Raw genomic sequence first — 17,379 nt, forward strand, 5'->3', positions numbered from 1 at the left:
TCGGTATATCACACAGCTGGAAATGGTGCCGTAGAACGATTTAAACGTGTTATCAAAGGTACCATTCAAATTGCATGTGAGAACAAGAAGAGATGGGAAGTGGAATTATAAAAAATGTTATGGGGATACAGGATGACACCAAGTCTGACAGGTTACCGCTCATTTGTGTTGATGCTTGGTAGGGAGCCTTTCATTAAGGATAGCATTGGGTGGATGAGCAATACTAGACAGGGGGAATTGTCTCCTGAAGAAGTCAAAAAGAACATCATAAAAGCACAAAGTGTGTATAAAAAGAATTATGATTTGAGGAATGTGACTAGAGAGAAGACATTACAGGTGGGATATTGGGTGAAAGTTAAGAAAATGGGCAAGGTGTCAAAAGGGCAAAGTGCATTTTTGGACCTATTAACGGTTGAGGAGCGTTTGAAAAACTCTGCGAGACTAAGTGATGATTGTGTGTGGCACATGAGTCATCTAGCTAAATGTAAAAATGATGAGTTCAGAAAAGGAGGAGATGATGGGGACATGTTGGATTTGAGTGATTGGTTGTGGGAAGATGAGGTGGATGAGGAGTTAGAGCGGGTGCAATCTGAAACGGAGGTTGTGGATGGAGACGTGGTGGAACAGGAATGTGAGGATGTGGGTTCAAGGAGGCTGGGTAGATTCGGGTGAGTTGACCACACTCCTAATAGACTGAAGGATTTTGTATTAATGTAATCTTTGCTGGCTGCAATTATTGTTTTATCATATCTTATGTTTTCTTAGAGAAATCAAGTTGTATATAGTTTAATATTTTGTTTATCGGAAATGTTATATATTTATATTGCAAAAAACACAGTTGAAGGACAGAATGTAGAACAATGTCATACATTCACCCCAGTACAAGGATCTGTGCCTATATCCATCGTTTTTTGCAATTTTCACCCCGAGTGGGCTGGGTATGCTCAGACGTGAGTCCCAGGCTCTCCACACCACTGGAGTCAAGCTATCCATGCTGATGAAGGCTGATAGCCAGAAACCGGTCCTTGGATGCTTGATTCCGGTCTGGGAAAGACATGGCTTGGTAGTTCAGACTGGACTGTTCCCATGAGGCACAGGGTCAGAGCTGATTTGCATATAGCCAGTGTCTAACCCAGGGTGGTGTGGAGTGCAAAAAAACCGATGGATTTAGGCCCAGATCCTTGTACTGGGGTGAATGTATGACATTGTTCTACATTCTGTCCATCAACTGTGTTTTTTGCAATATATTTATATTGCTCATTGTATGTGGGAGGGGGAAGTGTGGTGTTGCTATAGCCTTTCTTTGAATGCGCCAAGAACCATTGTGAGGTATGTGGAATGTTGGGTTTGGGGGGGTCTTTGGGAGGCAGTTGGGATTGAAGCCTGGATGTGAAGGGTTGTGCTTGCTTGCTCGTGTAAGCAGAGTTGAGAATAAATGAAGATACTTGACTACTTGGCGTGGTCTTTACATTACAGGCACAGCCCCCTTAAAAGCTCCGCCCCCCCCCCCCCCACACACTCTGAAATTGTTCAAGTTGGCAGGTATGGTCTCTAATTCTCTAACTCTCTCTCTGAAGCCACGAGTGTCATAGTCAAAATATCCATTGCTCCATAGCTCCCTCTGTCCACCCCCCTCAATACCTCGATATCGACTGATACTATCTTCTACCAGGATCCTACAGGATCAAGTCACACCAGTCGGGGATCGCCATCCTCCTTGGCAAGCGAAGCAGGTGTAGATCTTATCTCTCCTCTGTCCCTCAGTGTCCTCTGTGGAGGTTTATGATCTCAAGAGACTGTTTTATTATTTTTTTAAAGCTTTATTTATTCAATGTAACAGAGAAAAGAAAAACAACACGTATGTAGCGGGATGAAACTTGGGTGCAGCAACTATTGTACACAATACTCATTATACAGTGCCAACCCTTACAATTCACTTCAATCAGATCACATTACATAGGAGACAGAAGCTAAAAAAATGGTTAGTGATACAGGAAAACACATTCACAAAGCAAGTAACAAATTGAATTGTACAGGGTGGGATATGCAGCGTCATCATGCGTCAGAATCTACATCTTCCTCACTAAGTTCCCCCACAGACAGAACTGGGGTGTAAGGGCACCCTGCAGTGCCATGGTGAGTAAAAGTCTATCTACAAAGAGTGTCCAAATAGGCATGCACCAGAGGGCAACCCAAAGCCAAGTGCATATATTCAGCCCACACAAGGTTACAGTGTGAACATGCAGTTGCTCGATCTGGGTATATACGGCTCAGTGTCAAGGGTGTCATGTAGGTGCAGTAAAGCAAGATAAAATGAATCAGCTCAAAACGTGCATTACTAGAGACTGCACTCGTCAGGGGCACACTTGTGCCCAGTTCTCATCTGCCAAAGTGTCCCTTAGGTCCATCTCCTAAGCCTCCTGAACCTGCAAGTGTATATGGGCTACATCCGCTACCATAGCTTTATATAGCAGTGACACCAAGTGCATACCCGTCCAAAGGACAACATGACGCCGGGGTGCCAGACACAGGAGGAGCCGCTGGTTTCGTCCCCCAGGTCTGACAGGCAAACTCAGCTAGTCCTGCATAATGTAAAAAGTGCTCTGGTACCATCCCAAATTCAATCCATGCATCCTCGAAAGAGATAAAGGTCTAATAGGGTATAAGTTGCCCCAAATGTCGAAGTCCCTTTCCTGCCACGCTTGGAAGGACGTGTTGGCCTCCATGTGGCGAACTGGAGTAAGGATTCATATCGGCAGCTCCTAATGTAAGTATGCCCTGAGAAGCACAATATTACTATCCTCTGCCACACTCGGGTTGTCTGCCTGACCACATAAGGGTGGGCCGTCGATACCCCCATCCCCTCTATCAATTGTACAGGAAGGTCCTCCTCTCCCACTGTACCCACCAGCAGTTGTTTTTCCCGAGTTTCTTTCTTCAGCCAGACATCTGGCTGCATGCTGTATTACAACTGCAAAATAGTAATACTCCAACCACAGTACTTCCAGCCCACCCTCCTCATAACACCGGTCAATGTGCCCTCACTACGTTGTTGCACTTACCCACCCATAGAAGTGAAGTAAGGAATCCAGCTGCTCAAAACCTCTGGAGGGCAGGGAGCAGAGGAAGTTTTGTATAATAGATCTGTACCTACATGTGTATTGCTTTGTATAAACATGAATCCTAATTATATTTTTTAAGATATAAATATTCATTAGTTCAGCTTAACAAATGTATATATTACTTATAGTTACATTATTCTATGCAGGATACGTAAAAGGAGATAGTACATACACATTTACTTGTGGTACTTGAATCCCATGTGATCACTGTTCTAGCAATACGTCAATATAAAAACGAATAAAGAAAATGTTTCAAAAAATTAATCACACATAACTCTCATGAATTTACTCAGGGCACAAGTTGGGGGTACACGCGGGTACACGCCGTCCACCCACTCTTTTCACAGGGTGGATGATGTCCACCCTGCCAAGAAGTTGGGCCCCACTGAAAAATATGCTGAATTCATCCTGATGTAATTTGCAAACACCAGGACACATTCAGCGGCGCGTGCACGTTGTCTGCTTTCGATCTGCAACACTGTGCAGGCGGGAGGGAGCTTTCTTATTTCAGACTCCTGCTAGACCCATAACAAAGGCCAAATCTGAGGGGACATCAGGCCTCTTTTTGTTCGAGTCTCCTGGCTGGAAGCAGTCAGGAGCCTCACACCTAGAAGCAAATGCAGCAGAGAGGAAACAAAGGCTCACACCTTGTTACCACTTCACACATACTTAAGAGAAGCAGCTTTTCACTTTGTTCTTGCTCTGTTCAGGAGATACCCATGTGCTGTAACGTCATATGTGTAGGTCTTTCCCAGTATTAATACAAAAGAAATAGCATTTATATAGTGCTAACTACCCCTGAGGAGGTATTGTAATAATTTAAATATCACTATTTTTTCTTTTCAAGGACTATGCGTAGAGGAAGTTTACGCTGACAAAAGGAAATATTGTTTTATGTGTAGCTTAAAAAAGTGTGAATCTTCGGGAGGGTTTCCCTGTATACTGGAAATTTGATCCGATGTACTCATGATAGACATGTTAAACATATATGTGAGGGCTGAAGCTCTGATGTCACTTCTCATGGTGCCACTTCCTGTGATGTCACGTGCCCTGATGTCACTTGCATACTCACTAACTAGGTTTGTCCCCCCACTTTTTTTTTTTTTTTAGGACTTGTGCCCTGAATTTAATCTACCCTCTAAATACTAGACTAAATGCATGGAATAGTATCCCTAGGAGCACAATACTAATCCTATTGACCAAAGAAAAAACACTAACCTTGAGATCCAACTCAGCAAGTTGCCAAGTGTAAAGCGATTCGATGACTTATGGAGTGTAGTACGCGCTCCAAAAATGTAATAACAATACAATATATAACCCTCCTGGTCCTCACTAATACTCCACAGCGACAAACCACCCATCGCCAACAAAAATGGCATGGAATAACTGAATAATCTGCCACATTCTGCTGGCCAATGGAAGACTTTCATTTAGTCCACCTCTGCAGGTCTCAACTAGCTACAAACTATTACTGCTATTTTTTGTTGTTGCAGATTTATATAGCGCGAACTCGACCAGAAGGTATTGGAGCGCTTAATTACCTGAGCACCAGATAGTTACCTTACACAAGGACACATTCATTTTTTGGTAGGCACGGGGAGATTAAGTGATTTGGCCAGAATCACAGGAAGCTGAGCCGAAGCGGAAGCTCGAACCTGGTTTCCCAATTCCAAAGTCGTAAACTCTGGCCTTGAAGCCTGACATCTAGCAATGACAATCACATAATGGAGTTAGGGTGACCAACCGTCCGTAAATTTCACGGACAGTCCGTAATTGGGACCTCACGTCCGTTGTCCGTGAGGATCCCTTTTACGGATGCCTTTTGTCCGTAATTTTGGCCATCACAGGGAGCAGCACTGCTCCCCTGTGAGAGGCCTCAACTCCCTGATGGCGCCGCCTCGCACTCCTCCTGGAGCACAAGGGCAGCCCCACCCGCCCATTGTCATTCTGAATGTGGCTGGTGATTGCCACATACAGAATGACAATGGGGCAGATTGGCTTGAAAAGCATGTGGTAGGCCTCCTCCAGCCTCGGGCATCCTGTCAGAAGGAAGCGATATAGGAAAACGCCCATGCTGCTACGAGAGAATCTAATTCCTCAAAATAAGGAGGTGAAAGAACTTAGAAAAAGGGTTATAGTTCTTTCTCAGTCCCATCATTTCAGAACCGATGCATTTTAAATATTATATTAAAGGAAGCCATTGTTTCTGCTTTTTTTATTTTATGAAACTAACAACAATTGACAAAGCCAGTAGTCCTGGCTTGTTGTAGGTGTGATTTATTATATATCTGGGTGCAATAACAGACGTGGCAGAAAACTAGTCGTGCGGCACACAATGCTAAGCACAGATTTTTAGCTTATGCGTTTTAAGCTACGCCCTTAATTACATCAAACACCCCCATTGGAGAGACCCCACCATTTTGTGATTCCACTTAAAGCCCTGGAAAGAGCACCATGCCACAGTCACCTCACATCCTAGCACTGTGCATCAAGCACAACTTCCCAGGTTTCAGATTGACTATGTGCAGGGGAACCTTGAACCACTCCCTTTGCTTTCGGAACTGGAGCGAGGGGTGAGTTCCTGATGGGTCTTCTGTCCTGCAGACGAAGGCTCAGCTCACAGTTAATGTGAAAAGGTGGATGAGAGAGTAAGTCAAGGGATGAGTGGATGGCTGGATGGATTAGTGAAAGGGTGAATGGATGAATGAAATAGTGAGTGGGTGGATGATGAGAGAAAGAATGGGTGAATGGAGGAGTGAAACGATGGATGGATTGATGAATTGATAAGTGAAAGGGTAAATGGATGTACAGATGTGTGAAAGGGTGGATGTAAGGATGGATGAATGAGTGAAGGGGAGGGTGCATGGGCAAAAGGTTGGATAAATGAGTGAAGTAGTGAAAGAATGAGAGAAACGATGGATGGATGATTTAAAGGATGGATGAGTGATAGGGTCAATGGATGAGTTCATGCGTGGATACGTAGATGGATGGTTGGGTGGATGGATGGAAGGAAGGATGGATGACTAAGTGAAATGGTCAATGGAGAGAGAAAGGGACGATTGATTTGTGGATGACTGAAAGGGTGAATGTGTGGAAGGGTGAGTTACTGGGTGGATGGATGAGTAAGTGAAAGGGTGGCTGGATGGATGAAAGTATAAATGACTGGATTATTATTATTAATAATCAATTCTTAGAGAGTGCATGGCTACCCATAGGCATCCCAGCGCTGTTGGATTGATGAGTGAATGCATGGATGGGTGGAAGAGTGGATGGATGAGTGTGCGGATAGATAGGGTGAATGGATGGATAAAGGATGGATGAGTAAAAGGGTGGATGGAGGGATGGATGAGTGAAATGGTGGATGCAAGGATATATGATGGATAGGTTTGCAAATGGTTGAATATGTTTGAATCTGGATTAGCTGCATGGTATGCTTGCCACTTTACATTTTACAATGTCTATCCGAGCAGATCTTCCTGACCATTTCTCTCACCAAACATGCTTGCTCAGGACCATGAATTGTAAACGAAATATGAGACTAGCCAACCCAGTGCTGTAACCATATATAAAGATTATTATCATATGAAATACCACAAAAAAGGCCTGCATAGTTGATCAAAGCCTCGTGTATACTGAAAACCATGAAGTACAAGATTGTTTCAACCTAATATAAACTTATTTTGACTAGTGCTTAAATGGCTGTCTACTTACTTACATACTATTGCGCAACTTATTCTGATGGGTCTGTTAAACTTACCTTTTGTCCAGAAGTTTGGTCCTGAATTTTGACCTCATGTCCTGTATTTTGACCCTGAATTTTGACCCTTTGTCCTGAATTTTTACACTCACCGTCCTGAATTTGCACTCATGCCAGTTGGTCACCCTAAATGGAGTGCATTAACAAAGTCCAGTTCAGCAAATCACCCCACCATCTCTCCCTCCAACCTAAGCCAGCTAAACGGACTATAATTATAAGCCTGCAGAGCTGATAAAATCTGCCAGTTTACGGAAAACCATATAATGTGTCCCATAACCTGAAAACCGCGCCTCGGTAATCATTAAGAGCGCGATGGAAACACTTCCCACATAGAAACAGAACAAAGCTAACACACTTTCAACCACACTCACGCCTAGGTGTGCCACCCATAGCGAGTCAAGCGCGTCATCGCCCAACATAGGTGCATTAATTCCCTCTATAACTGTTGTAATACAGTGAAAGAAATAGAATGCCTCTCTGAGCCCAACCTACCATATTCACCCATAACCGCTTTGGGAAGTTATTGTGAGCAGTAGCAACAGTGAACATTTAACGCTGTAACTTGTTTGCTAAACCTCTATTATTACTTTACAGCTTGACTGAAACCTGGTTACGTCCTCAAATACATTCGCAGTCTGTCTTCTCTTTTAATGCTGATAGCTTGTTTTTCTACGCACGGCTGTTTTCGGGTGTGAGCGGAAGTGATGTTTAGGGGCGGCTCTCGCGGGAATTGGCGAGTGTTGCGCTGCAGCTCAAGACGCTGAGAGTGACGGAACCTGTCAGCTGGGGTGGCTCGTGAAAGATTGATTGACAAGTGCCAGGGACTGGGTGCCAGTTACCCCCGTTTGCAGAGAGGCGGTGGAGGCGATCCCGGTGCCTCCCGCGGAGAACCTCCACCATGACCCACCCCCGCCCCACCTTCTACCGTCAGGAGCTGAACAAGACCATCTGGGAGGTGCCTGAGCGATACCAAAACTTGTCCCCGGTGGGCTCCGGGGCCTATGGCTCCGTCTGGTGAGTGACCCGTCTTGGTGTAAGAGTCATTCTGGAGGAAGCATTCAGACCATTGCAATCGTGCAGAGCTGGTGGAGGTTGCAACATGGGCGTCCTCGCTGCGTGAGCGGCAGTTGCTGCGTGTGCTACATTGGAATTTGCAGTGCTTGCCCAGCATAGGTGTATGCGTGGTTCACGTGCAGCACTACGTGCATTTATCCTCTGCGAGTATATGTGTGCAGCACTGGATCTGGCAGACTTGCACGTGTAGTGGCTGGTGAATGTTTGCTTTATGCTCTGCACATGGTTTGTCGAATGAACATGCACTGGTACAACTGTGGTGGATTGCCGGCCAAGAGGGCATGAACAGTTGTGCATGCAACCTTAACTGCATGAGTCGTGCATGTGGCGCGCATCCCCGGTGAATGCATATGTGGCCCATGTTCAGCGCTTGCTGCAGTTCTGGGTGTACAAAGAATTGAATGTATATATACCACGGAGTGCATGCGCTATAGTTGTCATTGGGTATATAAGTGGTGCATCTGTAGTTCTTGGATTATAGTACCATAGTATGTGCAGTGCATGGAATGTCGAGGTGTCACTTATCCAGCAGTGCACTCAGTATCACGTTTAAAGTGCACGTCTGTTACGAGGTGCATGAGAAGTATACGTGCAGCATAGGCGCGTTACATTTGTGAGTTTGGATTGGATCTTCAGTCCTGGTTGTGAGCGGTCAGGTAGTGTCTGGTGTATGGGCAGTAGCACCCGTCGCATTAGTTGCAATAGACTGATTTTTGTGCTGCACTGTGGCCCTTACACTGAGGACGAGTAGGGTCTGCGATGTGTGGGTTTGTCTGCAGCACGGGCAGTATGAGTGTTGCCGATAAGTGACATGCATTTGAAGCATGTGAGCAGCATTGGTATATACGCAATGCTAGGTGGAACATGCGTTCATGTTCAGTGCTTCTTGGAAGAATGCTGCATGGATAGTGTTAGATTAACCAATGAACCAGTTGTACCAGCAACTACTTTACGATTTACGTTCCTAGGAGGGTGTGTGTCTGTGTAACATGTGTGCATGAGTTGCTGGTGCGGAACATCTGGAATTGCATGCGAAACATTGGACCATACGTAGTATGTGCAGAACAGAACACTGTGTATGAACTGTACATTTGTAGTGTATTGTGTTTTGGTATATGTGTGTGAACCAGTGGGTATATACGTGGTCCATATTCGGCCCTTAGTAGGGTTCTGGGACATGTACAACGGAAGTAAGTTCAGGATAGTGTTGTACAGAACCGGGTTTACAAGAAGTGCAGGTGTAATATGAATATATGTGCACAATTGCGGGTTTAGGTTCTTCATGCACAGCTCAAGCACCACGTGGTGTGTGTGATGCATCTGCTGCACGTATAGTACTGGGTATGTGTGAGGCGTGTTCCGCACTGAGATATGCATGAGGTTGTAGCACAAGATGTGCATGAATGATGCCCGTGCGAAATATAGGGACATGAATGGTGACCGCAGCACTGTGGTGTGAGTGATATCGATGCAGTGCTTCTTGCAGAAGTACTTCTATGTACGCATGTGCAACTTCATGTGATTTATTTGTGCTGCCTCAAGAACATGAGCTGCACTGGAAGTCTGAATGATGTGGCTGTATGAATGGAGCATGTACAGAGTCCAGTGATGAATAGAACTTATTTAGCATCTGGTATCTGAGTGGAGCATGTGCAGCCCTGGTGCATTATGGTGCTTATGCAGCTGCAGGGGCTACGAGGTGTGTGTGTATAGTAAAGGAAGGATAATTGGTCCATATTCAGCGCTTGGTGCATTTCTCGTATATGTTATGTAAACAGTATGTGAGTAGTGTCCTACTGCACTGGTACACTGCAACTGGTCTTTGCAATGGCAAGTGCATGATTATTGCGAGGGTAGTGCTTTATCACGAGTGGTCCATATTTGATTCTGCCCATGAGTGGTGTTCTAGCTGCATACGTTGTGCATCTGTAGCACTGGTTACAGTGGTGTATTTGCTGCACATGGGACATTTGCAGGAGGGATCCAACTCGTGCACTTGCAGTTTAAGTTGCTTTTCTGATGATTGTGCAGTACTAGTTCATTCTGTGATTCTCGCTCAGTGCCATGTATTTCTATTGTGCTCCTGCAGCTTAGGGTGTGCATGGTTCAGGTGATGTCCCATGTGCTTCTCTGACAATTGTACAAGGCTAGGTTTGTTTGTAATGCTCTACAATGCTTGGCATGTTTATAGTGCAGATGCAGAGCCAAATACATCCAGTGTTCCGGTGTGCATTTAACATGGCACGGACCCTTGGACAAGTGCGGATGTGTATGATACATGAAAGTAATTTGAAGTACAGAGTGCAATAGCAATCCGTTGTGCAGCATATATATTAAGTCATGTTCGCTGAAAAAACACAAAGGTTAAAGCAACATTATAGTTGAGTCTTGTAATGTTTTACAGATGACATTCACCAGTTCTACCCACTGACCACTGACCTAAGTATAACTTGCGCCCCAACAATTCACTGCTTATGAGCTCCTATTACATCTCTCATGACATGTAAATTACATCACTGAGACCTCTCAAAATACACCATCAATCAATCACATCACTGATGCAAAACAAAAACTGTTCTTTCTCTGGAAACTCTGACCTAATGTACAACTACACAGTGGCAACTGCCAGTGTGTTTAAATAAATTAAACAAATAAAATAAATATATAGAGTGATGGCATTTTGCTTTTACACATGTGCCTAAAAAGTGCTCTACTTCGGTGTCTTTGCTAGTCAGGCCAATCTCTGCTCTCATTTCACCTTTTTCTTCGTTTTACTCTTGCAGTGGTTTATTATTAAAATGTTATTTTTGAAAAACTGTATACCACTTTTAGATGGTGGTATTTTTAAATTGTATTACTTTTACTCTTTTAATGTCAATTGCATATGCTTGCAATTTTTTTTTCTAACGTCAGACATATCGCCTTTGCCAATGCTTGCTTTTGCGTTTTTCTAAATCTTACTCTAAACAGGATCTCCAATTAATTCGGTCAGTGGTCCTTTTATAGTAATAATGTTGTCCATCGTTGAGTGTAATTCTTCTGTAGGACACGATATTGTTAAATCTTTTACTTTTGAAGGAATGACATCAGAGAAGAACCACTGTAGTTTGCACAACAGGGCTAAAATCGACAAAAACGTTATGCCTTTTCCCTGATAAAGACTATGGCACAGGAAAGAAAGACTGCCAATTTCTTTGGTGACTAAAAGATGAAGAGCAAGTGATGTTGCTAACTAATTACCCTGTGTAGTGTTTATAATAATATGAATGAGTTATTTAGATAATGCAGAGTGCAGTCTTGTTCTGTTAGTCAGAAATATGTTGTGTTGCAGTATTACGTTTATGTTAATAGTTACAAATGTCCCAGAATATGTTTGAGATTGGAACGTGTTTAGTCTGAGCCTCATTTGTTGAATATACTTATTATTTTGTAATAATAAAAATAATATTTGATATTTCCTCAATTGTGCTGTGGAGCGATGCAGCTACATTTTTGCAACTAATGTAGAGATTGGTTTATTAGTGGTCCGTTTTTTGCCAAGGAGCTGTATGTTTTCTCGCTGTGAGTATTCTTAGTTAAAGAGGTGGATGATTTGAAATAAGGCATAGTAGCCACCTTAAATAGCGAGTTCGAAAATCATGTGAGCAAGCTTCTTCAGTATGTTGTTTACTCTGTGGGTGCACAGCGCGAATAACTAGTGCATGTGCATTGAGTGTCTGTGGTGGGCCTTGGATTCGCTTGGGCAGATGCAGCTAAAGTGCACAGTAAATATGATGTGCACAGGTCATGTCAAATAAGTGTATTGTGTAGGTACATTCGAGACACATGCGCATTTTTCACCTAGTGCTTAGTCCTTCCTGTGGTGGGTGTACAGCATGAATCTGTGCACTGCACGGCAGATTATACTACAAATGGGGAGCATTGAATATACTTTTGTGGTGGAGTGTTTGTGCAACAGTAAAGTACTAGTAGAAGGATATATATTAGTTGGCGGTACTTTATGTTTTTGGATCTCGCTGAGCATGCGTGGTCGCTTGCAAGACATTTTGTTTACATATGAGGGCACAGAGCCGATTGATCCTCGGCTTACCATTCATTGGCTTCATTGTCAGCTTATTTGCTGGCTTCTGTTTGTCAGCTTGTGCTGGCTTCACTTTCTGTTTCTGCGTTAACACTGGTTTTGCTCTTCACTGTTGCTTTCACCTCTAGTTTCCCGTGTTCGTTCCCTTTTACTTTTCATCCTCTTTGGTGCAGCTTATCAACACCAGCAGGCCACAGGTTAGCATCACTTTTAACAATAATTTCAAAATACATTAATGGCTTTGCACTACCACTATTATGTAATAACTTGCTTGGCTTGAAACAGAGTGTTTTTTTGGTACACGTTTCGCGATTTATGGGATGGCTGGGGCATGATTAGAAAGTTTTGTGCAAAAAACAGGTGTGTGTTAAACTGACTTCTGTTTGCACAGATACGAGTTGGATAGAATATTCTAGTGTAATTCTAACATTATATTTTAAAGCACTTTTTTTTTTTTACTTGTTTGGCCTCTCCTACTATGCTCCCTCCTCTAGCTTAATGTGTGCATTGTAACAATATTTTCTTAGGATACTATACAATGACAAGCTAAGTCATACCATACTATACCATGACAGATCATACCATTCCATAGTATACAATGACCGACCATTCACTGGGTAGGATTCAGGGTTGGATGACTGATGCTGATGCTGACAGACCATATCGTACAGTGGCAGGCCATACCATACTTTACAATATATGGCATACCATACCATACCATTCTATACAACATACAGTGACATACTATACTATAGATTGACTGGCCTTCCCATACCATACAATGACAGGCCATAGTTTACCATACTAGACGGTGGCATAACTTATTCCATGACAGGCCAGACCATCCCATACTTTATAATGACCAGCCACATCACACCATACCATACTATACAATGACAAACCATACTATAAATGACAGGCCATACCTTACCGCACTATACAATGGCCGACCATAGTAAACAATACTATAAAATGACAGGTCCTACCATAAGATATATAATTCTATACCATGCTATAGAATGAAAGGCCATACCATACAATACAATACTATACAATGACAGGTCATAATATACCATACTAAACTGTGGTATACCATACAGTGACAGGCCACACCATACCATACTACACTATACAATGATGGGCTGTACCATACAATGACCAGCCGTACCATACAATGACCGGCCTTACCATACCTTACCATATACAATGACATACCAGACCATAACATAACATAACATAACATAACATAACATACTTTAAAATGACTGGCCATTCCATGCTATATGATACCATGCAATTACAGTTCATACTACCATACATTCCAATGACAGACTATTCCATAGTAAACAGTGGCAGGTCATAGCGTACTTTACTATGATTGGTTATGCCATGCCATACTATACAATGACAGACTATACCACAACATACTATACAATGACATACCATACTAGTTAATAACAGGCCATACCATACCATACTATACATATCGTACCATACAATGACAGGCCATGCCATACTATACTAATATACAATTATAGGCATGCTATACAGCACCATACATTGACAGGCCATACCATATAATGACAATACATACTCTACCATACATTGACAGACTATGCTATACTCTGATAGGCCATACCATACAGTGAAAGGCCATACTATACAATGACAGGCGTGCCATATCATACTATACAATGTGCACCCCTTCTATACTATAAAATAACAGGCCATAGCAAATCCTACTATATGATGACAGACCATACCATGCTATACAATGACTGGTCATTCCATAAAATGACAGGCCATGACATACCACACCATTCAATGACAGGCCACACCATACTATCCAATAACAAGCTATACTATATCATACTATATAATGCTATTCCATACCACACCATAACATACCTTATCATAGAATAACATCTCATACTCTACAATAACAAGCCATATCATACAACACTATGCTTCTTCAGCAAGTGGTTTGTAAGCTACAGGTAGTTCACCAGCTACCTATAAGTAGCTCTACTGTATGCAGCCCACCATATTTAAAAAAGATGCTTTTGCTTGGTTGAATTTATAGGTATATACTAAATTTGAAAAGCATATATTAGATGTATTAATGTTTGTATTTTCAAAACTCATAATCTGATGCTTGTAGAAAAATGCTTGGCTCTGTAAAATACATTTAAAGCCAATAGTTCAGTGATAAATGTGGCAGTGTTGGGAAGACTTATTACAAATATTATTTTGTACCAGTGTTATTTACAGCTGTGGCTGTTAAGTATTACCCTTGTAGTGGCAATAGAAATTGATAAATACCTTTTACATTACTGAGGTAATCACTGCTGGCAATCTTGCATGGAATGGCCACTTATGTAATCCTGTCAAATATGCTCTTTATTACAACATTAATAACAATAGCTTGGGATAATGTTCATTAAACATAAGTAGCTCTTGTTACAGAAAAGGTTAAGGGACCACTGTAGTATTAAATGACGGGTTATAGCATACCATACATACAATGACAGGTTATACCATTCTATACTATACAATGACTGGCCAAACCATATCATACCATACAATGAGTGACTAATGCCTTACCATACATATACCGTATTATAATACAGGCTGTGCCATACCATACTATACAATGATGTGCAATACAATATAATGACAGGCTATATCATACCATACTGTGGAAAAGATATTGTACAATCATAATGATATTATTTATATATATATATATATATATATATATATATATATATATATATATATATAATTTTGTAAAGACTTTTATTGTACACTCTTAGATAGAAAAACACAGCTTTAAGGCCTACAACCCCGGGGGCCGGCCGCAACATTTGTACGTGTACACCAACACTGACGGATTAATACATTGCCTTTGAGCCGACAACCTCTGGGTCCGACGGCGTAACATTATCAAGCGTACTTGGTAGCAATCAGTTCACATGTCGGATGAGTCATGGGTCTAATTTAATTTTTTTTATTTTTTATTATTATTAGTTTTTCTAAACAACTCGTAACTGGGCTCAAGATATCAAACTTCCACATTGGTTGTCACTATGTCCATGGTAACACCCAGTTCAGATATATATGGTTATGGAGACGGAGATATGAGGCACTCTGCGTGTAGTGGTATAGCCCAATGCTTCTTACTGAGACCCTAAATCCTTCTAATCCCCCTCCTCTTCCTCTTCTGAGCTAACACTATCCTCTTCTGGTAATGGGTCACATAAGTCCCCCCTGTATGCATTCCAGGCTGACCATACTTTGTTCCATTTACGGGGACACGCTCTAATCACATACACCGCCCGCTCCGTCAACATCAGCATATCCGCCCGCTCCGTCAACATCAGCATATCCATGTTTTTGCTCCATTGCGACACTGTGGGTAATTCTGATGCGCCCCATTTTTGAGCAATGTCCCGTTTCGCTACCATTATGGCTAGAGTACCCCATATTTGTCCGTATCTGGATAAATCGGTTGGTTCCCATATATTCAATATACATTTACGTGGTTCCGGTACCAGGGAGACTTTGAGGGTTTGTGATAGAGTGAGCATTACTTGACCCCAGTAGTCAGCTATGAGTGGGCAGTCCCAGAGTGTATGAAGCAGTGTACCTTCCTCACCGCAGCCACGGAGACAATATGGGTGTGGCGCTTTATGTAGCTTATGGAGCATGGGTCTAGTATAGTATATGCGGTGCAGGATTTTTAGTTGCACTAATCTGAATTTGGCCGAGATTCCCACCTCCCTCGGGGATGCTAGTGCCTCATTCCATTCCGTGTCATCAATATCGCCAAGTTCCTCCGCCCACTTTTTCCGTAATTTCAGTGTAGGGTCTGTCAGGTTATTGAGCAGCTTCCGGTAGGTAAGCGAGGTTGCACCATGTTGCATATAATCAGTGAGCAATCTGTCCTCTAACGGTGAGGATTCCGGGACGTCAGTGTCTGCCGGTATTGCCTGTAATAATGCGTGCCTGATTTGTACATATCGGTAAGTCTTGTTTGGTCCTAGGTCATATTGTTGCTGTAACAGGGTGAATGGAATCACAGTACTCTTGTCCCACAGATCTCCCACCGTGGATATGCCAATGCTGTCCCACTGTGCAAACCCCTTACTCTGCCGTAATCGCCCCAACGCTTTCGTATCCCAGAGAGGGGTGAGTTTAGTGATCTTTCCCTTCCAACCCAGTTTCGCCTGTGCCGTGTGCCATAATGTAGCCGTGTGTCTCGTGGGACCTATCAATTTCGTGACCTGGTATTTGTTGTAGAGTACGGACAGCATGCTGTCGGTTCCTAATTGTGCCCTGTCGGTCCTGTAGGCTGGGTCTTCCCATGGCATGTTGATCCATTGGTTCACAATTTTGAGTTGCGCAGCCCAGTAATACAGCTGCAGGTTTGGCAGTGCAATCCCCCCCTCATACCAACTTCTGTTATGTTTGATATGAGCAATGCGCGCCGGGCGTTTACTCCATATTAAGTTAGAGACCAACGCGGTGACTTGTTGGAAGTACCGCAGCGCGACCAGATATGGGGTGTTCTCCAGGGCGTATAGGAATCGCGGAAGCGCCATCATTTTATAGAGAGCTGCTCTACCGAGAAGGGTCAGCGGCAAGGCCGCCCAATGTTTCACATCAGCACGCAGACGCTCCAGGGGAGGCTTTAGGTTTTTTTCCGAAGAATTCCGCAGCACTGTTGGTGATATATATTCCGAGATATTTGAAGGAGCCTGATGCTAGCATAAGCGGGCAGTCAACTGCCAGTGAGGGCTGTGGCCCTTCAAAACATATATCACCGATTTTGCTCAATTTAGTGTGTACCCCGACGTTTTCCCGTGGGCATCACAAAGCGTAAGGAGTGCTGGGATTCCCCTGTCCGGATCTGTTAGGTATATTAGCATATCGTCAGCGTATAGCGACACTCGGTCCTCCCATCCTTCCTTTCAACTAATCGCTTTCAATAGCGGTGTTGACCTAATCAGCGTAGCCAGTGGCTCCAAAAGTAAGGCAAAGAGCAAGGGGATAGGGGACAACCCTGACGAGTTCCCCTCGCCAACGGAAAGGTGTGTGAGATGTGACCGTTAGCAGTGACGTGCGCGACCGGGTTAGTATATAAGAGGCGGATCCAGGCAATGTACTTCGGGCCGAAGCCCATATGGGTCAAGACTGCGAACAAATATTCCCATTCCACCATGTCGAATGCCATTTTGGCATCTAACGAAAGGATCACCGCCGATTCCGACAATGAAGGAGCATGTGCCACGATCCCATGTACACGCCTGAGGTTTAAGGCCGTACTCCTGTTTGGCATAAAG

General features: G+C 43.2%; 1 protein-coding gene across 2 annotated transcripts in view; it reads left to right on the forward strand.

Annotated features, from left to right (window-relative positions):
- The first annotated feature begins 7,582 nt into the window (after window positions 1-7,582).
- The window catches only part of LOC144755433 (mitogen-activated protein kinase 14), a 519,324-nt gene continuing 509,527 nt past the window's right edge, over window positions 7,583-17,379 (forward strand). For both annotated transcript variants that reach the window (XM_078644343.1, XM_078644344.1), the window contains exon 1: window positions 7,583-7,893. In XM_078644343.1, coding sequence (XP_078500469.1) covers window positions 7,778-7,893 — 116 coding nt within the window. In that variant the 5' untranslated portion in view covers window positions 7,583-7,777. The remainder of the gene's footprint in view (window positions 7,894-17,379) is intronic.

This window comes from Lissotriton helveticus, chromosome 5_1, assembly GCF_964261635.1.
Source record: "Lissotriton helveticus chromosome 5_1, aLisHel1.1, whole genome shotgun sequence".
Lineage (NCBI taxonomy): Eukaryota > Metazoa > Chordata > Amphibia > Caudata > Salamandridae > Lissotriton > Lissotriton helveticus.